The 25,377-nt window shown below is 41.8% G+C and overlaps 1 protein-coding gene across 1 annotated transcript in view; it reads left to right on the top strand.

Annotated features, from left to right (window-relative positions):
* PRKAR2A (protein kinase cAMP-dependent type II regulatory subunit alpha) overlaps nt 1-25,377 on the top strand; it is an 80,666-nt gene that overhangs the window by 35,767 nt on the left and 19,522 nt on the right. Inside the window, exons 3-4 of the mRNA XM_081902988.1 lie at nt 17,429-17,481; nt 18,619-18,702. Of these exons, the coding sequence (XP_081759114.1) occupies nt 17,429-17,481; nt 18,619-18,702 (137 nt within the window). The remainder of the gene's footprint in view (nt 1-17,428; nt 17,482-18,618; nt 18,703-25,377) is intronic.

Raw genomic sequence — 25,377 nt, 5'->3', positions numbered from 1 at the left:
AACCTTCAACAAGCCCCCCCCCCAAACAACGTCCTGTCATCTTGGATTTGGGTTTAAGCTACAGGAGAATACTCATGTACATAGCCTTCTCCCTCACCCCCCTCCTTTCATACTATCCTTATATAGGACCTGCTGGAATAAAGCTGCTTCATTGGGTCATCTGAGGGGAAGCAGAGAAGATGCACAGGCAAATTCAGGTTAGGATGGCACCAGTAGGAGCTCAGACCTCAGGTGGTGGAAATGCAAGAAGTGGTGCTCCATGGGTGTCCCACCCACCCCACCACTTCTGTGGCCTAGAGGTGGAGAGAGACCAGTGCCAAAGCTCTGAAGAATGCCTCACTCTCACCAACTGTTGGCAAGAGGAAAGGTGTTCCAGAAGCTTCACAAGGGTTTTCCTTGAGGGGAAGCCTTTGCAGAGCCTCACGCCCCTGGCAAACTGCAGGGCCGGCAGTGGGACATTTTGCCTCTGGATCAAAACGTCGTGGGTCACCCTGGCCCAAACCAAACCATGGCTTAGCTTGCAGCAGGAGAGCTAGGGGAAGAGCACAGCAGCTGCAATCTCTTCACTTGGGGTCATTATGTATGTATGCTAAGTCATGGTTTAGCTTAGTATTATACACAGATCAGCTCACAGTATGCACAGGTACTCCACTCACCATAAGAGTAGTTCCTGAATTATGGGGAGACCTGGATGTTTCTCCATCTACCTCTTCTTAATACTGTTCTTTGTCTTTACTTAAGTGGATGGCTTTCCTCCTTCATTGCTGTTCTGTGATGCTGCTTTGTCATTGGTGGTTTTGTAGTTATTTCTGATTTATTGTACTACTTTTATAATCTGCCCTTGAACCCATTTGGTGTAGGGTGGGGTAGAAGTACAAATAATATACAATAGTATATATTGTTGTTTCTTCAGACAGTCAGTGGTGTCCTGTATATAAGTTGGAGTGTTGATGATATTTTGTCTGAGTATAGAGTTCAGAATAGGCTCCCTGACACTGCTGATGCCTGAAGCTACAATGTGTCCAGGGTTGCCTAGTGTGTTTATTTTGGGGAGCAGATAGAATGTGCCTAGTTAGGGCTCCAGAGGTATGTCTATAGATTTGGACCTGTACACCTGTAGGAAGATCCTTCATCAGGTGTAAGAATGGTTTGTTTTGCATGTCAAATTCAAGTTTAGCTGTTCACAAATCAGAATACAGTGGTACCTCAAGTTAAGTACTTAATTCGTTCCGGAGGTCCGTACTTAACCTGAAACTGTTCTTAACCTGAAGCACCACTTTAGCTAATGGGGCCTCCTGCTGCCGCCACCCTGCTGGAGCACGATTTCTGTTCTCAACCTGAAGCAAAGTTCTTAACCTGAACCACTATTTCTGGGTTAGTGGAGTCTGTAACCTGAAGTGTATGTAACCTGAAGCGTATGTAACCCGAGGTACCACTGTAATTTCTGCTTCACATATTGGTATACTGACATTCTTTTCCATTGTTAAGGCCAAGGTTATGTAAATGTGGATACACTCACTATACTGTAGGCAATCCTGTTGCAGTGATAAGATGACCTTTCATTCCAGAAAGGCATGTGATGAGTCAGTTGGTTTTCACATACATAAGACTGAAACAAATTTATATCTCGACTAGCAGTTGGTATGCATTCAAAGAATAAAAGCAGTGTATTATTGTACCTGTCACTGGCTTGCCAGGGCCGCTCTAAATGTCATGGTAACCTAAGCAAAGATTTATGACAGTTACGGAGGAACAAACAAAAGCATTTCAGTTTTTAGTATGTAGATTATGTATATAACCATACAGAGGTTAATAATAATAATGAAAGAGAGCTCTTCCTGCTACCCAGTCACCGCAGTTGATCCGTGTTGTCCTATGCACCCATTTGGGGGTGGTGGTGCTCCTTTTCACAATTACTTTTGTAGAGTTTAGCAGAAATGGGCTGGATCAGATGGTACACTGTGACCTGCTCCAGTTTGAAAGACAAATGGATGTTTAGCTGAGCTATAGCAAGCGCTTGTTTTCAGGCTGTAATAGATTAACAGCTTGGGAAGCTTCACAAAGGAACAACTCTTCCTCTGACAGTTTTAAAGCTGCATCTTGTTCTAATACCTACTTGGAAAAGTAACTGCAAATTGGGAGTGGGTAACTCTTTCAGTTGTGAGGGCCCCCATTGACAGGTTCATGAACTAAAGAGCAGCTTGGAACTTGCATATTTGCCTGCATGTAATTAGCTTTTGTGGGATGCGGGTAGCGCTGTGGGTTAAACCACAGAGCCTAGGGCTTGCCGATCAGAAGGTGGGTGGTTCGAATCCCCGTGACGGGGTGAGCTCCCGTTGTTCGGTCCCAGCTCCTGCCCACCTAGCTGTTTGAAAGCACGTTAAAGTTCAAGTAGATCAATAGGTACCATTCCGGCGGGAAGGCAAACGGCGTTTCCGTGCACTGCTCTGGTTCACCAGAAGCAGCTTAGTCATGCTGGCCACATGACCCAGAAGCTGTACGCCAGCTCCCTCGGCCAATTAAGCAAGATGAGCGCCGCAACCCCAGAGTCAGCCACGTCTGGACCTAATGGTCAGGGGTCCCTTTACCTTTGCCTTAATTAACTTTTGCACAGCATTTCAGTGAGCTTGGTGGGGGCCAAACGACAGCTAGTGTATACATCATACTTACTTGTTACCCTCAAATGTGGAACTTGAGTCAGCTCTTAAAAATATTATCTTTTAAAATAATAACAATAGCTTTTAAAGTCTTTGTGTTTCTTTTCTTCCCCGTCTCATCTCCTGTTACTTTTAACCCCTTTGCCATTATGTTTTCAAACTAAACTCCTGTGTAGGCTTTCCCTGATGCATAAGAATGGACCATGTACCACTGGATTTTTGTATGGCATTTTCATTTATGATATTGCTTTTGTGGTTTTATTTGCATACACTACTTGGATTTTTTAAAAATATTAAGCAACTTACAAATATTAAAGAATAAATGAATAAATAACCATGGCAATCATGTGCTGCATCATTGTGGGGTAAAGCAGGATTCTCCCCCACAACCCCCCCCCCAAATCTGAAATACATTTATTGTATTTATTTAAACCTAGAAGTAAAGAACAAATATTTTAAGTTGGCTGAACAGTACCAAATAGTAAAATACAAGTTCCCATTGGCAAGTTGTTTCTATATTGCTGGATGATGTTGGAATAGCAGTTAGGATCTAAGACTTCAAGAAATGTTTGCTTTAAGCCAATGTGAAGGGTTTCAAAATGGAGTTGGTTCTTGGAGCTCCAGTTAAATGCAACCTCTGGCCCTCTAAAAGTGACTGATGAGATGGAGAATTGAACTTGGGAGACATCTCTTTGGAGAAACCACCACTATTGGCAACGGGTATTGATGAATAGTTGACAGAGGTTGTGAAAAGAATGGCTCCTTTAAAACACATCAGAAAAGGATAAAGTATGAATGAGGTTATGCCTATAGTCAGGGATTTTTTCTAATATTTCAGTTTTTGGGTTGGAGGATTTTAAGATGGTAATACAGATTGTCAGAATATACATTTCTTGACAAGTTCTGACAAGGTGCAACTGCTGTATGTTCACTGTGGTATACAGCGCACATAAGGTAATAAACCACATACACATCAGTAAACAGGCTGTTGGAGAAGAGGATGGATGAGGCTTTAAAAAAACAAAATGGCTTGACCTGCTTAACCTGACCAGCTCATTTTTTTTCTAAAATCCAGTATAGATAATTTTTGCCTGAGGGTTTTATGACAGCTTCAGCTTGTGTCTAATTTTTATTCTGAATTTCAAGGACCATTAACAATGAACATTGCTGCAACAAAAATAGACTTTGTTCTAGCTACCTATACAGAACAAGCTGTGTCTAAACTGCTAATGGGTTGTTTCATAAACCACTAACCAACAATCTTCTATTAATCACTTGCTCACAGCAAACCAACCCAAACGTTCAATGGGGACTGAATATATTCAGTAATTCATCAAGTTGATTTATGTGTGACCAGGCTTCCTGTTCTCTTCCATAGTGTGGCTGGGGGAAGTCTCAATATATCCTGATGTTTTTAGTGGCATCCCTTACAGGCCAGAGGTCAAATGCAGAACTGTAATTATTGTTTGCAAGTGACTATATTCATTGCAGATTTCATTAATGGTGGGTTCTGATTGCAGATTGGTTTGTGTTCCCAGTACGTACAGTCGTACCTTGGTTGATGAACGCCTTAGCAGTCGAATGTTTTGGCTCCCAAACGCTGCAAACCTGGAAGTAAGTGTTCCGGTTTGTGAACGTTCTTCGGAAGCTGCCCCTTAGAACATTTTGGAAAGCGAACAGACTTCCGGAACGGATTCTGTTCGGCTTCCAAGATACAACTATATTACTTTTTGCTCCTTCAATAGAATGAAATACGTATAATCTTTATAAGACTACAAGTTTGTAGAGCACGTGAACTATGCCTTCCAGGGCAGCCTCCTAAAATATAGCTCGCTTGTGTGATCATAATTCTTTCATGGCAGAAATAATAATTTTGTGTGATGTTAATAACTATGAATTAGCGTGGTGATAGCCATTTGGATCCTGATTTCCTCGAGTCCCATACACTGTACCAGGTGGGGGATGCAAAGCACCAGTACTTATATGACAGATACCTTTCCATAGGCTGTTGGAACAACCTCTCATTTTCTACTGGGTGGGTAAATCTGTTGGGTAATAGGTGCACAAAAGTATGCTTTTGGCTGGTCATCACAGAACAAGGAGTATGGTTTTCTTTCTGCTCCATTCATAACTGAAATAAACCACTCAGTGAATTCTTTTTAAAATGAAACAGGAACAGCTTAATTTGAAACTGTATTTCAAACAAGATTCCCTATTTGTAGAATATAATTCTCTCCCTGTGTGTGTCTTATTTTCAAGAGTATTTTCCTGCCAAGTACTTGCGTTTAACAACCTTTGTAAAAACTGCATACTGATTGTGGCAATACAGCCTGAGTCATTTGTTAGAACTTGCTGGGAGTCCTGAAGCAGTGTACCAAAAAAGGCTTAAAGTAAAATTCGTATATCCTTTTTCTCTCCACCCCTGCTCTTAGCATGACAAACGTTACTGCTTATTTTTGAGACAGTGACATAATTTGGTGCTCAGTGCCTTGCTAAATTTGCCTTCGTTACACAGATCTGATATTTTAAAACTATTATGTAAGTAAACAATGTGAAAACATTGGATATTCCTAAAAGTGGGGTCCTTGCCTTGAATTGTAAAGTAGTGGTTGTGAATGACTCATATTTTCCAGTGGATCTTTTTTAGGGCAGGTATCTTATCCAAAAGGGGACACAGGTGGCGCTGTGGGTTAAAGCCTCAGCGCCTAGGACTTGCCGATCGAAAGGTCGGCGGTTCGAATCCCTGCTGCGGGGTGCGCTCCCGCTGCTCGGTCCCAGCGCCTGCCAACCTAGCAGTTCGAAAGCACCTCCGGGTGCAAGTAGATAAATAGGGACCGCTTACCAGCGGGAAGGTAAACGGCGTTTCCGTGTGCAGCTCTGGCTCGCCAGAGCAGCGATGTCACACTGGCCATGTGACCCGGAAGTGTCTCCGGACAGCGCTGGCCCCTGGCCTCTTAAGTGAGATGGGCGCACAACCCCAGAGTCTGTCAAGACTGGCCCGTACGGGCAGGGGTACCTTTACCTTTACCTTTTTTATCTTATCCAAAAACCTCTTCAGAAATTCTCCTTCTGTGCTGTGACTTGGCATAGACTCAACTAACATGTTTACCTTCCACTGTTCTTTCCTTGTCATATTTTGAGGAACATGAAGTTCAAACAACTAGTTCGAACTGTCACGTCTCTGTGTTAAAGGTGTTAACAGAAAGCAGCTTAAATACATGTGAAGTAAAATGTTCAAAATGGAATTTGGGGATTTGATATAGGAACTTGTTCCAAGGGGAAAGTGGGAGAAAATAGTGCAATGCTTTTGTGGAATTTTCCATTGGAAACAATCTAGTGTTAAATCTTAGTGACTGCTTCATGAGTGCATGTCTGATAATATAAAGGACAATCTGAGAGTTTGGATAAACTAGCAATCGTAAGAAAAGGAAACTGTCAAAATAACTACCAGGCAGCAGACTCTCATGAGATGGTGGACTCCTTTCTTGGAGGTTTTTATGCTGAGGTTGGATGGCCATCTGTCATGGATGCTTTAGCTGAGATTCTTGTATTGCAGGGGGTTGGACTTGATAACCCTTGGGTCTTTTTGAACTCTAAAATTCTATGACCAAAGACTATGTGTTCTTTATAGTCAATGCAACAGCTATTGTGTGTCCTATATTTGTATCAGCTTTTTTTTTGGTCAGGTGCATGGCTCTGACATATCTAGACATGCCCGAGATTAAGGATTTGCCTGTAACATGCCACACGGTACCAAAGGCAAGCATTTTTTAAGGTGAAATGAATGAATGAATGAATGTTTGTGCTTCAGCTGTTCTAATTGATTTGAGGATACTGGTGCTGATAGAACATTCCTGTTAGGAGATTTGTAGCTCTGAACATGGGGACCTTGCAGAGCCACGATTGTATTTTAGAATAAGGGCATTTCTCGCTGGTAAAAATAAAGCTGCCTTTTATTTAAAAAAAAATGCTAAACTTATGTAAGATCTGATACCCTGGCCCCACAAAATAATAGGTTATATGTCTTGTTGAAATAGGGACAATCAGTAAAGATAAAGGGACCCCTGACCGTTAAGTCCAGTCGTGAATGACTCTGGGGTTACAGCGCTCATCTTGCTTTACTGGCCAAGGGAGCTGGCGTACAGCTTCCAGGTCATGTGGCCAGCATGACTAAGCCACTTCTGGCAAACCAGAGTAGCGCACAGAAACGCCGTTTACCTTCCCGCCACTGCTTGCTTTTGAACTGCTAGGTTGGCAGGAGCAGGGACCAAGCAACGGGAGCTCACCCCATCACGGGGATTCGAACTGCCAACCTTCTGATCGGCAAGCCCTAGGCTCTGTGGTTTAACCCACAGCATCCCAGGAACAATCAGTAGCTGCTTTAAAAGAATAGTGGTGAACCTGTGGTTCTCTAGATACTATAGTTCTCAACTCTGACCATTGGCCATGCTGCTGGGGCTGCTGGGAATTGTAGTATAGTAACAGGCCGCAGGTTCCCCATTCTTGCTTTTAAAAAAATTCTTGTATTTTTTATTTAATTTTGTACTAATATTTAAATACAGAGGGGGAAAGGAGCTGATGTGTTCTCCTATACTGGGGTTAAAAAGGGCAGAGTCTTCAAAACTAAAACACCTCAAGGCTCATGACATCTCTGCAGCAGTAACCTTTCTATGTAAAAGTGCTAGGTAGGTTCTTCTTTGTGGGAATCTTCTTAACCTAAAACTTGAAGATCCAAAGTGTTGTGGGCATGAGGCATTGCCACAAGTGATGTAACAGAAGTTGTGCAATAAGGTCAATGCCATTTGCATAGATTCTACTTGGAGTTGTATCCAACTAAATCATTGTGTGCATGGAAAAACTTACATGAACAGAACAGAATTTCCTTCCACCTGTGTACTACCTGCACCATACCCAAATCTTTGGAGAATTGGGGGAATGCCCAGAGCAGATTTGGGAGGTGTGCAGGGGGGGGAGTGGGGTGGGGGTAGTTCTGTAGCGCTTGTGGAAGTCACTCTGTTCACACATGTTTTAATTGGATAAAACCAAATATTTTCAGTAGCAGTGGGTGCATTAGAGAGAGACGAGATTGCACGTGTTTCCCTTTGAGAAAATAAAGCTGAGTGCTGAGGAAAATATGACAGGTCTGGAAGAGAAGCATTTCATTGAGGGAAGATGTCCTGATGCTGCACATTTATTTTATTTAGGAGACAAACTGTTGTCTGGAAAGAGTCTAAGGCTGCAGTATAGATGTACGGGTTTCATTGCACATTTCCCCCCTTAAAAATAGCACTTAAATTCTGCAGTAAAAGTACACCACCTTAAGAATGGGTGGTTAAGTAAATATCCAAGCATGGGCGTAGCCAGGATTAATGTTGGGGGGGGGGCAGTTTTCATGTTGCGGGTCGTGGGGTGGGCAGAACCTCAGTTAAGTATTTTTATTGATTTACTTGATTTATCCAAGCCATATGGATGCTGTCAGGGTGCTTTATCTGACTTCAAGCGTGACAGGTTAGTGGGAGGAACTGGACTTGCCTTTTCCAGCTTTCATTCTGTCTAGAAACAATGGTGAGCAATGACTTTGCTTTCAGCCTCAGCTGAATGTGCTGTGCTATACTGAGTCTTTTCTCTCTCTGTGTTCCCATGGAGAGCCAAGCAAGACAGGCAACTATGTGCTATACTACTATTTCCTTAATGTAGTATTCAACACTCTGCTTTTTCTGCAGCAACATATATATTCTTAAAAAATAATAATGAGAGATTCTAAGTGTAGACTCAGAATGCTTTGCTTGGAAACATATTGTTGAAATATGCAACCTGCAACCTGTTTGATCCTGCAGTTTGCAAGGTCACATTAACACCAGCTTTTTATTCCAGTTCTTATCAGCATCTCATGCTCTGTTCTCTGAATCACCAGACTCTGGTGGTGCTTTTTAATTTGGAAGTTTTTGAAATACTTCCCTGGGAGTGGGGGAAGCTGTTGAAAGAAGAACCCAATGAAAATATAATGAAAATTTAAAATATTGACCAGAATGATTTAAAACCTTCATTTCATTGCTCATAAAATTATATTTATGTTGACTGTTAAGATACTTAGGAGTGTGTTTCCAATTATGGTGGAAAATAACTATTGTAGAGCTTGGGGGAAAACATTTAGTCTTGGAGGCTACACAAGGGAATTAAAAGATTAAATGCAGTGAAAAGGGTTGGAATTTGAGGCTGTGCAGCTTTAATCATGCTACTGCTGTAGTGTCTTAGTTATCTCATGTCTCATAGACTGGTCGCACAATCATGGTCTTCATAAAGAGCACCCCCTCTGTTAATTTCCATTAGAGACTTAACTAGATGATTTTAGACACCAAGGGAATTAAGTTGAGACACCATTTTGGTGGGCAATTCCAGAGGAGGTCTCATTACTCTGTCTGGAAGTCTGATTCCCACGGTTGACCAAACAGAAATCCCATATGCTCAATAACATGTAAGTCTTGTTCTGGGTCATACAGCCCACCAGATGCTTGGGCTTCTATTGACCATGACATGTCAGCAGTAGGACAAATGGAGAACGAGTGCACTTTTGAGTAGCATACTGCTTGTTGACATCACACCATACTTTGTTTTTAACTGTGGTTTATTGTGATTTGTGAACTTGCCCAGTGTATTCAGCAGGTCAGTGTACAATAACCAATTCCTTACTATTCTGCTGTACTGGTGAGGTAGAATTACAAAAATGTGGCTGTCAAACATGTCACTTTGAATGCAAAGCAGTTTGTAGGCATATGTTCTGGAACCCAGATTTCTTGTTGTTTGATCATGTGAACTGACTTCAAACCTGATATCAATGGTTGGTAACAATAGTGGTTGATAACAATAACGATAGCTGTAATACTGATAATGTAACCTTGCATGAGTCACCAATGCAAGCAACAGAGAAAGAATAGGCCTCCAAGCTTTATTTTCATGTAACTTACTAGAGACATGACAAATAACTTACAGGAACTTGAAACTGAAGCTCAAGAATATTAATCTCCATATCAGTAAAGGTAAAGGTACTCCTGACCGTTAGGTCCAGTTGCAGACAACTCGGGTTGCGGAGCTCATCTCGCTTTACTGGCTGAGGGAGCCGACGTTTGTCCGCAGACAGCTTCCAGGTCATGTGGCCAGCATGACTAAGCCACTTCTGGCGAACCAGAGGAGCACATGGAAACGCCATTTACCTTCCCGCCAGAGCGGTACCTATTTATCTACTTGCACTTTGACATGCTTTCGAACTGCTAGGTTGGCAGGAGCTGGGACTGAACAACGGGAGCTCACCCCATCACGGGGATTCAAACCGCCGACCTTCTGATTGACAAGCCCTAGGCTCTGTGGTTTAGACCACAGCGCCACCCGCGTCTCTTCCCCCATATCATTAATTCTCCTCAGTTATTGAACTCATATACCACAGCTGTCATGTGAGCAATAATGTAAAGTACTGGCAAGGACCGATCACCATGCGTCAGATTGAGTGCACAGCGCTGAACCTGGAAGTGACATGAAAGCATCATTAAACATGTCACTAAAAGAGTGTAACGGGGTGTGGTGTGCTCGTATGTGCTCCACCGATGCATGTGGGGGCCCGGGAATAGAAACCCTCCCCCCCCCACGAAACGGTCATTGTAGTTCAGTTCAGACCTTGTTGTATCATCTAGGAAGACTATAAAGAAAGCAAAATACAGTAGTAACTCATTTCTGAGTGGGGGGTACTCTTTTGTTTCATTTATTGTGTTACCACGGTTAAGGAGATTTTAAACCCTTGTTCCTCTTTTTGATGAGTTTCTCTCTGGATGAGGATAACGCTCCTTCTGTCTAGCATTCTGTGTCATTCCTTCACTCAAATGCAAAGTAAAACATGGAATGTATTTATACAAGAGAAGATGCTGTGACTTTTTGTCTAAGAGCACTTTTATCTCGAATCCTGCCTGACACTATGTATAAAACAGCACATTTCCATCTATTTGATTTTTGCTTAATTGTGGGAGGAAATAGAAAAAAGAAGACATGATATTTGTAGTGCTGTTCATCTCAGCTTTATGTTTGCTAATGTTAGAATGTGTTGTGTTGATTCCTGAATGAATGCTTAACTAGCAGACTGACAATGCTTTACTTACACAGTGCTTTTTCTCTGTAGGAGAGTACAAATAAGTATCTCAACTAATGCTGCATTTATGCATAATGTGGCTAGGAAACTGCATAATCCTTTGATCTCCAGTGACTTGCAGGCTTCTGGGGTTCCTTTCAGATTTTATAAAAGGCTTGCTTTTCTCTCTCTGCTCAGGTTTATTCACTTCAATAAGCTGGGCAATGTTCCAAGAGTTTTGTACTGTCAGACTAGTGAATAGAGTACAAATGAGCGCCTCTGTAAAATTCTTAATGGTGTAGACTCCAGCAAAACATAAACAGAAGAGGAACAAAGCAAGGTTAAAACAATTCTGACTCTTAATCTTTTGCTGTTCTTAGGCATCTTTACTTTCACTGTGTAAGCAGACTCCAAAAAAAGGCAAGAAATTTCTGGTTTGAAAGCAACCATACTTACAAAAGAGAAGGGGGGAAAAAAGACCAGAAACATCTGGATAATTGAGTGTATATTTTGCTGTGCTGCTTTTAATTGTATACTGACCTGAGTGTTGCTTTAGAAAGGTGAGAAGGGAACAGATGATAAATAAAGTTGAGGGCACTTTCCAGGTCAGACCAACAATACCTGCCTTTCTGGATCCAACCAATGAGCCATCTAGGCCATCCACTATCTCTTGGAGTAGCTAGCTGTGTGCTCCTGGGAAAAACACAGCATGGTATAGTGATAAGCATCCTGTGCCAATTTGTCTTCAGCAACTGGTAATTGGAGGTATACCGCCTTCAAATATGGAACAGCACCTTTAGCTGTCATGTTTAAATATCTATTCAGACAAATCCACAGAGGACATATCTTTTTAAAAAGCTGTCTAAGCTAGTAATTACGACTGCACCTTTCAGCAGTGCATTCCACGTAATGTGTTGAAGGAATAAATTGTTTGGGCAAGAACCTTCTCCTGATCAATTTTACTGAATGACTTGAGCATACCATAATATATTCACTTGAAAGAGTATTTGCTGTCAATACAGGTCATAATTTCTTTTTATAAATCTTTTATTATTCTTGCTTAGGGCTGCATGGAGCCTTTCACTGTCTCCAGGACTTTTTTTTGAATTCTGTGAATGGTTTCAGGCGGGAGAGGCAGTTAAACTTCACTCAACGCATATCAGCTCATTCAAAATGACCCCACAACTGGTTCTTGCATAGGAGAATCCCCCACCCTTCAGACTTGTTCACTTTAGTCTTGCAATCAAAGCAAAGTAGAAGTTATAGATTCATCTTTTAATGGAGCCTTAATTAAAGTTCAGATCTGAACAAGGAACTAATGGGATTGGCTTGGCTCCAAACACATAGATTCCAGCTAGAAAGGAAGAAGTAGCAGGTGAATCTCTTACAGTAAAATGAATTGCAGGATGGCAAGGAAGGGAGGTCTCAACACCATTCCAACCTTGCCATGTGACAGGTGACATAGGATCTCAATTCTCTCAGCTGTTTGTAACTGTAAGGTAAGAAAAGGATGTCACGTAGAGGAGGGAGAAAGGTTGTTTTCTGCTGTTCCAGAGAAGCGGACACGGAGCAATGGATTCAAACTACAAGAAAGAAGATTCCACCTAAACATTAGGAAGAACTTCCTGACAGTAAGAGCTGTTCAACAGTGGAATTTGCTGCCAAGGAGTGTGGTGGAGTCTCCTCCTTTGGAGGTCTTTAAGCAGAGGCTTGGCAGCCATATGTCAGGAGTGCTCTGATGGTGTTTCCTGCTTGGCAGGGGGTTGGACTCGATGGCCCTTGTGGTCTCTTCCAACTCTATGATTCTATGAAAAGATGCATTTCTCCTAGTTGTAATTTGAGATTCTATTACAGTAGTATTTCAGCGTAGGCGTACCGTACTTGTTTTTGGTACTGAGAATGCACACGATGAGAGTTACACCTTGTGACTATTGTGTGATGAATGCTTTGGGGACCAATTTTAGGGACCAAAGAAAGGGGGTGTGACTATTACGCAGTGGCGACCATTACGCAGTGAAATATGGTATATATCGCTTTTCAGGTGGGCTCCACAAACCTGTTTACATAAAAATTTTAGAATAAGCAAGGAGAGATAAAATTAGATAGAAAAAGACAACTGTTTTGTTTGAAGCTGTAACAGCTTCTTCCAGTCTGTGCAAACATTACTGATTCCTAAGTGAAATGACCCCCCCTGTGGTTTTGGGGGGCTCACAGCGGGAGTAGAGTGGGGGGGAGCCCTGTTGCGCGAGCGGAATAATAATAATAATAATAATTTATTATTTGTACCCCGCCCATCTGGCTGGGTTTCCCCAGCCACTCTGGGTGGCTTCCATAAAAACCAGAAATACACTAAAATATCACAGATTAAAAACTTCCCTGAACAGGGCTGCCTTAAGATGTCTTCTGAATGTAAGGTAGTTATTTATCACTTTGACATCTGATTGGAGGGCGTTCCACAAGGCGGGTGCCACTACCGAGAAGGCCCTCTGCCTGGTTCCCTGTAGCTTTGCTTCTCGTAATGAGGGAACCGCCAGAAGGCCCTCGGCGCTGGACCTCAGCGTCCGGGCAGAACGATGGGGGTGGAGACGCTCCTTCAGGTATACTGGGCCGAGGCCGTTTAGGGCTTTAAAGGTCAACACCAGCACTTTGAATTGTGCTCGGAAACGTACTGGGAGCCAATGTAGGTCTTTCAAGACCGGTGTTATGTGGTCTCGGCGGCTGCCCCCAGTCACCAGTCTAGCTGCCGCATTCTGGATTAGTTGTAGTTTCCGAGTCACCTTCAAAGGTAGCCCCACGTAGAGCGCATTGCAGTAGTCCAAGCGGGAGATAACTAGAGCATGCACCACTCTGGCGAGACAGTCCGCGGGCAGGTAGGGTCTCAGCCTGCGTACCAGGTGGAGTTGGTAGACAGCTGCCCTGGATACAGAATTGACCTGCGCCTCCATGGACAGCTGTGAGTCCAAAATGACTCCCAGGCTGCGCACCTGGTCCTTCAGGGGCACAGTTACCCCATTCAGGACCAGGGAGTCCCCCACACCAGCCCGCCCCCTGTCCCCCAAAAACAGTACTTCTGTCTTGTCAGGATTCAACCTCAATCCATTAGCCGCCATCCATCCTCCAACCGCCTCCAGGCACTCACACAGGACCTTCACCGCCTTCACTGGTTCTGATTTGAAAGAGAGGTAGAGCTGGATATCATCTGCATATTGATGGACACCCAGTCCAAACCCCCTGATGATCTCTCCCAGTGGCTTCATATAGATGTTAAAAAGCATGGGGGAGAGGACGGAACCCTGAGGCACCCCACAAGTGATGGCCCAGGGGTCTGAACACTCATCCCCCACCACCACTTTCTGAACACGGCCCAGGAGGAAGGAGCGAAACCACTGTATAACAGTGCCCCCAGCTCCCAGCCCCCCTAGACGGTCCAGAAGGATGTTATGGTCGATTGTATCAAAGGCCGCTGAGAGATCCAGCAGAACTAGGAAACAACTCTCACCTTTGTCCCTAGCTCGCCGGAGATCATCAACCAGCGCGACCAAGGCAGTTTCAGTCCCATGATGAGGCCTGAATCCCGATTGGAAGGGATCCAAATGGTCCGCATCCTCCAGGCGTGCCTGGAGTTGTTCAGCAACCACGCGCTCAATCACCTTGCCCAAGAATGGAAGATTTGAGACTGGGCGATAGTTGGCCATACTGGCCGGGTCTAAAGATGGTTTTTTAAGAAGCGGAAGTTCTTGCACAGGTCTTATACAGACAGGGCTGGTTGGGTGCATTGAGCACAAAGTCAGGTTCATTAAGTTGACTATATCCTGAGTAGGACTGGCATTGGATGAAACCCTAGGTGGCATTTAATGCTAGTCCTACTCAGAGTAGACCCATTGAAGGGTGGCATCCGTCTGTTTCGTGAAACAATGGAAGAGTGCCCCTAAGGGGGTAAAGTCAAACCGTTGGAGAGTTACAACACTTGGCTTTGTTTGTAGAGAATGGTATGGGATTTAGTTGACTACAGCCCAATGTTTGCAGACAGCCACACCAATTTTTAAAATGCTAAACTCTCAAATTTATATTCAGAATAGTTGGGAACAACATTTAATTGCTCTGAATACAAATTTGAGTTGCTTTTCTGTTTCAGTATAATGGTATAGTAGAATAAAACGACCCTTCAAAATTGAAAATGACTGTTCTAAGTCTTTGGAAGGCTTTAGGGCAGTGGTGTCCAAACTTTTTTCAAAGATTTGATGAAGTGAAGGGCCATTGGGGCCAACCAAAGTTGTTTACTTTTTTTTAGGATTGAAGTTGTTGAGTTCTTTTAGGATTTTAGCCCAGAAAATATACTGCCACAGCAGCCGGATTAAGCCGTCCAGTGGGCTGCAGTAGGTCCTCGAAACGGACTTTGGACATGCCTGCTTTAGGGGATGTGTGTTCAGAGTTCCCTAGGGGCTTTATGCTGCACCAGAAAATGAGGTATCATTGACTTAATGTATCCTGTTCAAGTAATCTTTCTGTATATGACTCAACTTCAGTTATAAAATTTATTTGCTTCTTTTAATACAGTTTGGGTGGATAAAATCTCCCATGCTTCAGTTTAAATATTTAGTTTCACAGTATACGGAACCCTTATTCTTTCTGGATAGCAAATACAGATCCACAATATCATATTGTTAGTATTGGTGGTTATATTGATGCAGAGTGTACCCATCCATGTTCAGTGAGAATGAAGTTTTTCTCGTAAAGCAGGATTTTTGTATCCAGTGTAATCTCTAGTTCTTTTCCGCTTTAAGCAGGGCTACTAGTTAAGGCCCCCAGGCAATCCTGCTAACCAAAGATTTAATCATGATACGTAGCTCTAAGCCCAATTGTCATATGGGGACAGTATAGGACAGTGCAAGTGTAACCCTGAGCAATAGTATCTGCTTCCACCCAAAGGAATGTTGTGACCTCTTCATCCACAGACATATATATGTCCCATTTTCCATGCAGCCTCTGCTTCCTGCGCTCCTTTCCTATTCTCCAAACAGCACCAGGAGTCTGGACCCTTTCCCTTTATTTTTTTGGATTTTAACTATTGTACCATTCAGTTCCACAACATTTTAAATCTCTTCATAGATCTCCAGCATCTATATCACTTAATGAAACAATTCTATATAGACCAAATCCCAATTTTCTGTAATTGCAGTAATCTGTGTTCGCACACTTGCTGTGTTTGTAACTTCTGGCTGTGTTGGGACTTAAGTAGCATAAAGCTTGTGAATAGTTAAAGCGTGGGGGGGGGGGAATTCTTTAGATGCAGCCATATTTATGCAATACAGCAGATGCTTAAAAAGAGTTTAATGCAAAAATGGGAGGCATTTATTGTATATGTACAAAAATATTGTAAACAAGTAGAAAAATTGGCAGGGTTTGACCCAAACACTTGCAAGTAGTTAAAATAAGATAAAGTTTATGGAAGGAAATTTGAACTGAAACAATAGAAACTGATGGTATGCAATTCGAATAAAATAATATGGATATGAAAAAAGAGGTTTAAGTATAATTATGCAGAAAATATATATATTCAATGAACCAGTAAAGGAAATGGAGGGAAGTCAGGACGTTAAAGAGAACCCCCCCAAAAGATGTTATTAATTTTTTTATTTTAGTTCTTCGTGTGGATATTTTGTATTTCTCATTCTTTCCCCCCTTTTTTGGGGGGGGGGTCAAAAACAATTTTTGAAGTTGAAATTGTAAAATCAGTTCAGTAAAAATTTATTTACAAAAACGGAGTTTAATGCATAAGTAATTCGTTTTTAACACGTGAACAACACAATAGTCTAAGAGAATATTGGACATTTCTGGTTTGCAAACTGTAGCGTCAGCCAGTCCAAATTTTCCTCTAATGTGCCAAGGTGCTGGATATTGCAAAGTTGCTTCTTTGCAAGCAGCTTTAGTCCCAAAGCAACAAGACAACTACAGTAAATGACACTTTTATAATTTATAGCTTGAAGGGCATAGCCCTGCAGTCACCATACAAATATAACAGTGACAGATATACAAGAACTAATTCCTCATCCTCCTGTTAATTACCATGCATATATATAATTTTAATTTACCCTATGGAAGGTGATAAGGTCACAGAAATATTATTCAGCTCCCCAACAGAAAAAGCTTTCAATTCCCCCCTCTAGCTATCTGCTGAGTGACTTTGACTTAATGTGCTAAACCAAGCCAGCCATTGGGGATTATGCAATTGAGGAAGAAGCCTTTGCTTTCCTTAGACCAGGGGTGCCCAAACTTTTTTCAAAGAGGGCCTGATTTGATGAAGTGAACTGATCAAGGATTGAAGTTGCTGAACTTTTTTTAGGATTTTACCCCAGGACATATACTGCCATGGTGGGCGGATTAAATTGACTAGCGGGCCATATTAGGGCCCAGAAACAGACTTTGGACATGCCTTAGACAATTGCAATAGCGTGTTTTCTACTGAACAGTTAGCCAAAACTGGGAGCAATAACAATTGAAGATATCAGTACATCTTCCTCATACACAATAAATAGGTTGCAATGCAGCATGGCAAGCTTACATGCACGCACACACACACACACACACACACACACACAGTTCATTGTTCTCTATGCATTTTTATAATTTTTAAAATTTTCTTTTCTTCTCTTTCAAGTCTGTGCAGAAGCATTCAACCCAGATGAAGAAGAGGAAGACACAGAACCAAGGGTAAGGGAGAATGAACAAATCGTATCTGATTTTTGCACAGATTCATGGGACAGATACTGTTGGTTCTACAATAAGCAGTTCTGTGTGTGCTACCTGGCTTCATTATAACATGGATCTGTGGGTTTACAAAGTGAAGTCATAAGTGATGCAGCAACACTTTGTTCTGTAGGACATTGCAGCTGTGTTACAGATTGAACAGCAAAGGGTTTTCACAATTATACTTGAAGGCCTTTTATCTGTGAGACTTTGATCATACTACTTGTGGTGGCATGCAAAAATTAGTAAAATTGATACCCAGATTTCCTCACGTCTCTTAATGCCTCTTTGTAGAAGTGGGATGCATTACTTTTTCAAGGATTTGACTAATAGTAGGAGATACCTATCATCCCCCCTAAAAACTCCCAGCATTATTCCACATGCTGTAAAAAGCAGAAACATTTGTCTTATACAATTTTTAAAAGTATGGATAGGCTTGTTTGGGATTTCAGGTGCAGTTGTTTTTAGAGAATGCTCAATATTACTTAACAAACTGTTCATACTCTCAAACGTTCGTATCTTTCCTGGGATAAGTCCATATTTTCAAATAGGGAAAACATCTCTAGAGCAAATATAGTTACACTTGTAAACTAGCATTCTCTTTCTCTCATTTTCTCAAGTTATTTAAAGTTTTTAAAAATGAATAACAAACTAGATAGCAATGGGAAAACTTGTTCCTTAGCACAGGTATTTTCAGAGTACTCTCCAACAAACATAGAGCATTAAATTTACTGAGGTGCACTTAATGGTATCCATTTAATCATTGGATACCAAACAGAGATGTTTTGTGTGAACAGAAATACAGTCCCACTTGTGCAAGGTAACCCTGCCAAATTCTCCCATTTTACTTATTCCAGAAGGTCCTTTGACACTTGGATGTGTTTGGTGTTTTTTTGGCAGGGGTGGTGGTCCACATGTTTGTACTGGGAAGCCCTGTTCCACCACTGGAATTTCCACACACCCATCTATCGATCAAATTTCGGTACCTATTTCTGTACACATGTTTGAATTTTCACTGTTCAGATTTAAAGTAAGATGGTATATTCTGAATTTAAGCTGGCTTATTCTCCTATAATTCTTTCCCTTTGTTATGTTTTGCAGGTAGTAAATCCCAAAACAGATGAGCAGAGATGCAGATTGCAAGAAGCATGCAAAGATATCCTCCTCTTCAAAAATCTAGATCAGGTAGCATTGCTTTTGTTGTGTTTACTACTTTTATTTGATGTCTTATCTTGTTAGTTCTTTGCAACATAATCATTGTTGACTCAGAGGTTCACCTTGTTCTTCCTCCTCAAGAGCAGCATATTCACAAGAATTCTTGCGCCTTTGTTGTTAGGTGAATGACCTTGGCAATAGCGATAGCCTAGTGCTTCACGTTGGTACCACTTGGGGAAGTACCTGCCTCAGCCACCTCAGTGCCTCTTTTTCCCTTGCTGTATTAAGGATTTGTGCATTCTGTTGCCTTGTCTATTGTCAGTATTTGAAAGGAGGAGTGCATAGCTGGTGTTCTGGAAAGCTGGACCTTTCTACAGTAACTCTAAATGCCTCTTCTCACTTACTTTGGTATGAGCTGCTACCCCTGGGCCCAGCTTGGACTCTCACTGAAGACCAGTATCAGTCCTTCCTCGGCAAGTGAGATTGGGAAGAGGAAAAATCACTTTTCAGGCATTGTTCATTCTATTGCTGCTGCTAGAAACTTGTACTTTCATCTGGTATAAGTAGGTGTACTATAAAATTGGTTTATTACTTATTCCACAAAACGTGGCACAGTGGAGCCATTTCAGCACATCTATCAGCAGCATTGCCAATGGTCTATTTTGCTGTAATTTCAAGCTACAGTGGTACCTCTGGTTATGAGCTTAATTTGTTCCGGAGGTCCGTTCTTAACCTGAAACTATTCTTAACTTGAGGTACCACTTTAGCTAATGGGGCGCGGCACTGCGCTGCCGCCGCGTGATTTCTGTTCTCATCCTGGGGCAAGGTTCTTAACCTGAGGTACTACTTCCGGGTTAGCGGAGTCTGTAACCCAAAGTGTTTGTAACCCGAGGTACCACTGCACTGCCAGCTGCCCTAAAAATTCAACTTAGGTTTAGCAAACTACTCAAAAGCTGTTAAAGACCAAAACTCTGTTATTCTTTTTGACATTTTTAAATAGTTGGTCTGCTAGCAGGAAGTAACCACTCTGGTGCTGCAGTCTTAAGAGGTATTCTCCACAAATCTGTAAGAAAACTTTTGAAAACGATTCTCTGGCTTTAACCTCACAATACAGAGAGTCAGCCTGAAATCAACTAATGTTAACTACTCTTTTCTTACCCATCAAACGCAGTATATTTTTTTTAAGTCTTCAGTTAGCATATGACTGTTCATGCTTTTCCACATAGAGCAGAAACTTTGGCCCTCTAGATATTTGCTGAACTACAACTCCCACCAGTCCTTGCAGGCATGGTCAATGGTCAGGAATAATGGGCATTACAGGTCAGCAACATCTGGAGAATGAAAGATCCCCCACACCTGCTATAGATTAGTTAGAAAGAGAAAAAAATAGAATGCCACAGCCCAGTCCCTGTGCCTGTTTACTCAGAAGTAAGCCCCTTGAGTCCAGTAGACTTAATCGCTAGTAAATTGTACATAGAACTTCAGCCTTATACCAAGTATATGAGAACATGACCCTTGTGGTCCCTTCCAACTCTACAACTCTATAATTTTATGCCAGATCAGACCAAAGGTCTATTTAGTCCATCTTACTCTTGCCCACTGTGGGCTTGTAGGTGCCATGGTGCCTCACAACATGGTTGGTTCCATGGCTAATAGCAGTTGGTTCAGTCTTTGGGGACATTTTGTGAAAGTGAATTTCTTAAATTATGCACTGTCTTACGAAGTCCTTTGTTTTATGTCTTGAGCCTACTGCTAATTGATTCCACTGGAAGTTCTAGTTTATGGCAGAGGGAGAAATATTATATCGTTCTACTTTCTGAACACTGTCATCTAAGGCAATTTACAAATATTGAATATAAATTAACTAAGGAACTCCCAGAGTTTTTAATGGATAGGATAATGGGACACTAATTGAAAAGAATAAAAAAGCAAATTGATCCTTAGGTTAAAGCACTCCAATCAAATGACCAAATTACTATGCAAACCAGCTAATTTTTGCTAGTCAATTACTGATGCATTATTCTGTCACAAAACATTTATTCAGTTGGCTTTTTGGAGAAAATATTTGCTACTCTGCACACATCAGGCAACCAAAGAAGGATATTTATGCCTAGGATAAACAGTGAACAAAGCTGAAGCTCTTGCAAAAGCGTTGTTGCTCATCCAGCGCATCTACTAACAAATAACCTTATAAGGCATCAGGAAAGTGATATTTATGGTAGTATTTAAGTTGTCATTTGTACTGGTGTCTTAAGTGACATAAATAAGATAAGGAAAGAGCTGTTTTTAAAGTTTTTTAAAAATTTATGATCTGTTCTTCCCTAGTATTCTCTTCCTGTTTTCTCTGCCTGGAAGAGGGATTTTGACATATCCCTCTTTCTTTAGCCTGCGAATGATAGAGAGATGAAGAGATTCTCCCCCTATGCTCTCAGTGATGCACCACAGGCTACAAAAAAAGGCTGTTCTATAACACTAGTGATTTTCCATCAGTGCCATAACACTCAAATATATATAAAACCCAACGTCTGCTTTGCTCTGTTACATGGGGACCCACTTTGGGCACTTCAGATTTTCCGCAACATCCTGACAGTCCTTGAAGAGAGTGCAAGGAAGCTATGAGTGCAGTCAGTATAAAACCTGATACTTGGGCAGGTTATGAAAGGTTGGCCTGTGCTACTTATAGAGGCAGTCCAGGATCAGCAAGTGTCAGTGAGCAGTGAAAGGTTAGAATTCAATAAGGTAGCAAACCCTTCTGTAGGTATTCTTTGGAATGGTGCAGTGATAAAAGGCGAAAGCATAGTTTCCTGTTTCAAGGTTAGCATGCCATGACAGCTTTTTTTCTGTTTCACCATTCTGAAATGAAGAATCCAGGCGGCATCTGTTTATCTCTCCGTCATTTTGTGCAAACACAGAGTTCAATCCGCTCTTAATTGCCATTTATGTTTGGATAATATATTGCCCTGGCATTACTGTTCATACAGCAATTCAGTCTTGGTCTATAATGTTCTTCACCATTTCTTGCCACTCTGTTCTGTGATGCACCCAAGAAGAATGATTGTCATTCTAGCTTCAACTTTGTGAAACAGCTTTTTAACCTAACTGGAACAAGCTGTCTTTGAATTCAGTAGCCTTAATTGTGCTGAACGTCTTATAAGTGCAGCCACAATTTCAAGGTTATTCATAAATTACATGTGACTGCTCTTTATTCATTAAATTCTAACAAGGGGAATTCATAGTCAGGTGTTTGCAGAAGTGAGGCTGAGCGAAGGGAGACAAGTTAGCTCTCACCAGAGGCTGTATTTATGGTGCTGTCAGATTTCTTCTCCCTTCCTGAGCAGCAGAATGCCTGAGTGGTAGTTTTGCTGAGAGAAGGAACAAGAAATAGTACTGCCTGGGGCACACTCCTTCACCTGTTGAAAATGTTCGGGCTGATGTGTCTTTGCAAGTCTTAATCATGGAAGTCAGAAACCAAACCAAGTGTACTGGTGGTTGGAACAAACCTGGTAGCACCTACCCAAGCTGTTCCATAATTTAGGAGTGCCATATTACTGAGCTTTTTTTGCAAAACCGCTAAGAAATTGAATGTTTTAGAGCTATTTTTGAGGAAGATTGGAAAAAACGACACTGCTGACAGCGATTGCCGTATGTCCAGACATTTAGCCGATTTCCTCCCAGACACTGCTTTTGACTGCAGTATTCCGGGTATGTCCAGGAAATTCCAGACTTATGTCAGCCCTACATAATTGAGCAGTTCCACTAGTTAGCTGAGAGTATGGATGTGTATTCTGGAGAACCCACAAAAGCTGTGGCTAGATTGAGATTTGGTCAATAGGTAACATTGCAAGCTTATAAAAATAAAGAGTTCAAACAGGAAGTTGCTGTCTTAGCTCCTCCCCGCAACTTCCTCCTTTGGTTTTTTACTTTGAGTCGCAGAAAGCGGTTGTTTCTTCCTGAAACTTCTTTCAGGCTGGCTCTTTCCTTGTTTCTTCTACCTCTTGTTGAATTTCTCTGTTTAGCCTCATTGTTGGTTCTTCTCAGTGCTCCATCCAGCGCTCTGGTGTTTTCCCACTCATTTTTTAAGGCCAATTCAGTTGTTGGTTTCCTTATCTACAATCTCTTCAGACTCTCTATTGCATTTTTGCTTCTTTTAGTTAGCCTCCTTCCTTCTTCCAGCCTTTTGCTCAGTACAGCTAAGGCTTTTCAAACCACTAGACCTTAGCTCAGTGGGGGGCTAGCCAGTTTCTTTGCATTTTTTGCTAACTTCCTGCGAGGAACAAGTTGCAGCAGCAAAATTACAGCCCGTAAAGGAACTATACATGATTACAGCTAGCTCTGCTTCTACTCAATTTTTAGCTCTAGCTGCCACCCAGTAGCAGTATTTACCACTTTCAGCTCAGTTACGGTAGATCTTCCTGGTTTACCAGCCTCTCCTTCTCCCTCTTGGGGTGGGGGGAGAGATCAGGTCCTTCTGCAATTATTAGGGGGATGACTGTACCTCTGCTTTGGTTTAGGAGCACTCACAAGGCAAAGAGAGGAGGGCAACACAATCTATTCCTGGTGAAGGAGAGCATGCAGTTCACAAGTTCGATCACTTAACAGGGAAGCTCTTCCTCAGCTGAACTTAGAGGAATTTCCTCATTCCCTGGAAACCTCTCTGAGTCAAGGTGTTCATGCAGTTTGGCCTAACATGAATCAAATGTTTCAGCATCATTACATAACAATCAAGCAGCAGTCTCTGCTTCAGAATACAGCATTATTAATTCCCGAATTTCATCCAGATCTACTACACCACCTTAAGGAGGCTCTACTAGTAGAACTAGCTACAGAGGTAGTTTTGCCCTCAATGCCCTCTCAGTCTCCAAATCTTCTTCATCAACAATCTTTATCTGCTGCCCCTGCTCATCCCTCCAGCTCCAACAGGCAGCCTAGAGCAGGGGTCAGCGACCTTTTTCAGCAATGGGCCGGTCCACTGTCCCTCAGACCAAGTGGTGGGCCAGACTATAATTTTTTTTGGGGGGGGGAAATGAATGAATTCATATGCCCCACAAATAACCCAGAGATGCATTTTAAATAAAAGCATACATTCTACTCATGTAAAAACACGTGGATTCCCAGACCGTCCGCAGGCTGGATTGAGAAGGCGATTGGGCCGCATCTGGCCCCCAGGCCTTAGGTTGCCTACCCCTGGCCTAAAGCGTGACCTTCACACAGGGCTCCTCACTCCCAACCCAGGGTTTCTGCTGCCCCTGCACTTCAGGATAGGGGAACACAGTGCCGACCAGGACACTTTGCTTCCCCTGAAGACCTTGACTCTGATCATCTGCCAGAGGATGATGGTGGTGGTGATGAATGGAGTGGTGAATCAGAAGTAGAGGAGTTTATTCTCTTGTGCAGACCTATGGAAGCCCTTGAGATCTTCAATCCATCCTGTGACCCAGCTTGATTTGCCCCATCTGTTTGCCAGCTATTAGAAAGTATGATTATAGAGGCGTTGTAAAACCTTTTGAAACCTTTATTTCTCTAGGTTTTCTTTGCTTTGTTAATAGGTTGCTTAGCTACTATCTGCATCCTTTTAATGATGATTCAGAAACGCTGCATGCACCGGGAATCCTGGTATGATGAAAGCCCTAGAACGTCCTTTGATAGGATTTGAACAGGGAGGAACAACCTTTTGTCTGAATGTCAGCTCCCCAAACTGCTGTAGTTTGAAACCTTTTCAAATCCCACCCCCTCTTTGCACTGAAGGTGGTCCAGAGTTTGTTTTGAGGTTCTTCGGCAGCTCTGAGATAATCCCTTGTGCTTTCAAAATGTTTACTGTAGCACTTTCAGCTTTAGTCATTCAAAAAGCAGTAATACTGCAAACAAGCTACAACTGAGAACTGAGTTCATATGTGTCAGTATCAAACAAAATTTTAGTAACTGATAGTATAGACTCGGGTGTATGTGTAACAGTGAACTGCTTGCGCGGCCTTCAGGCTGAAAAGTGGTTCTTAGTCACTAAACAGCACTTGCTAGGAAAAAGGAAAATATGTGTTGTTAAGTAGGCTGGTCAACACTAAGATAATAAAGGATGTATTTGCAGGCTCACTGCCTAGCAAGCATCATTCAAAGTTGAAAGGTTGCATTAGGACATAAACAGATTTGCCTTCTGCATGTTAATGATAAGAAATATTTGTGTCCCATTTGAGGAATAAGATGACAGCTTTGAGAACATAAAATTTAATATAAAATTGGTCTCAGTGTCATCACAGTATTTTAATTCTATACAGTCAAACACTTTTGCAAGTTGCGAATGGATGATTATGTTTCTCACATGAATTAAATAAAATTATGGGTTGAAAATATAGTTTCTTACAACTGTTTCGTGTCTGTGATAGAAATAATAATTGCATTGATTTTAATTGATTTTTCATAGAGATGCTTTATTTTTACTTAACGATTTTTGTAATTGTTTGGCAATTACATTTTGTAATTGCCAAACAGTTTGTGCCCTTTCATTTTGTAATTCACAGTATTGTGAAGTACTTCCAGATAATAGCTACTAAATGAAAGTTATATTGCTCTGGAGCCTTTTTTCAGTTAAGGGAATCCCTTCCTCTGAATCAAAAATCCTTTCAGTAATGTCCTCAATCCCACTTCTTTCTTGCTACTCAGAGCTGATTAAAATGTGTAGAAATTATTTATTTCAATTTATGAATTGCTCCC

Source organism: Podarcis melisellensis, assembly GCF_964234715.1.
Source record: "Podarcis melisellensis genome assembly, chromosome: 2".
NCBI lineage: Eukaryota > Metazoa > Chordata > Lepidosauria > Squamata > Lacertidae > Podarcis > Podarcis melisellensis.
The sequence above is the reverse complement of the archived record's forward strand: the minus strand, read 5'-3'. Positions and strand labels throughout refer to the sequence as shown.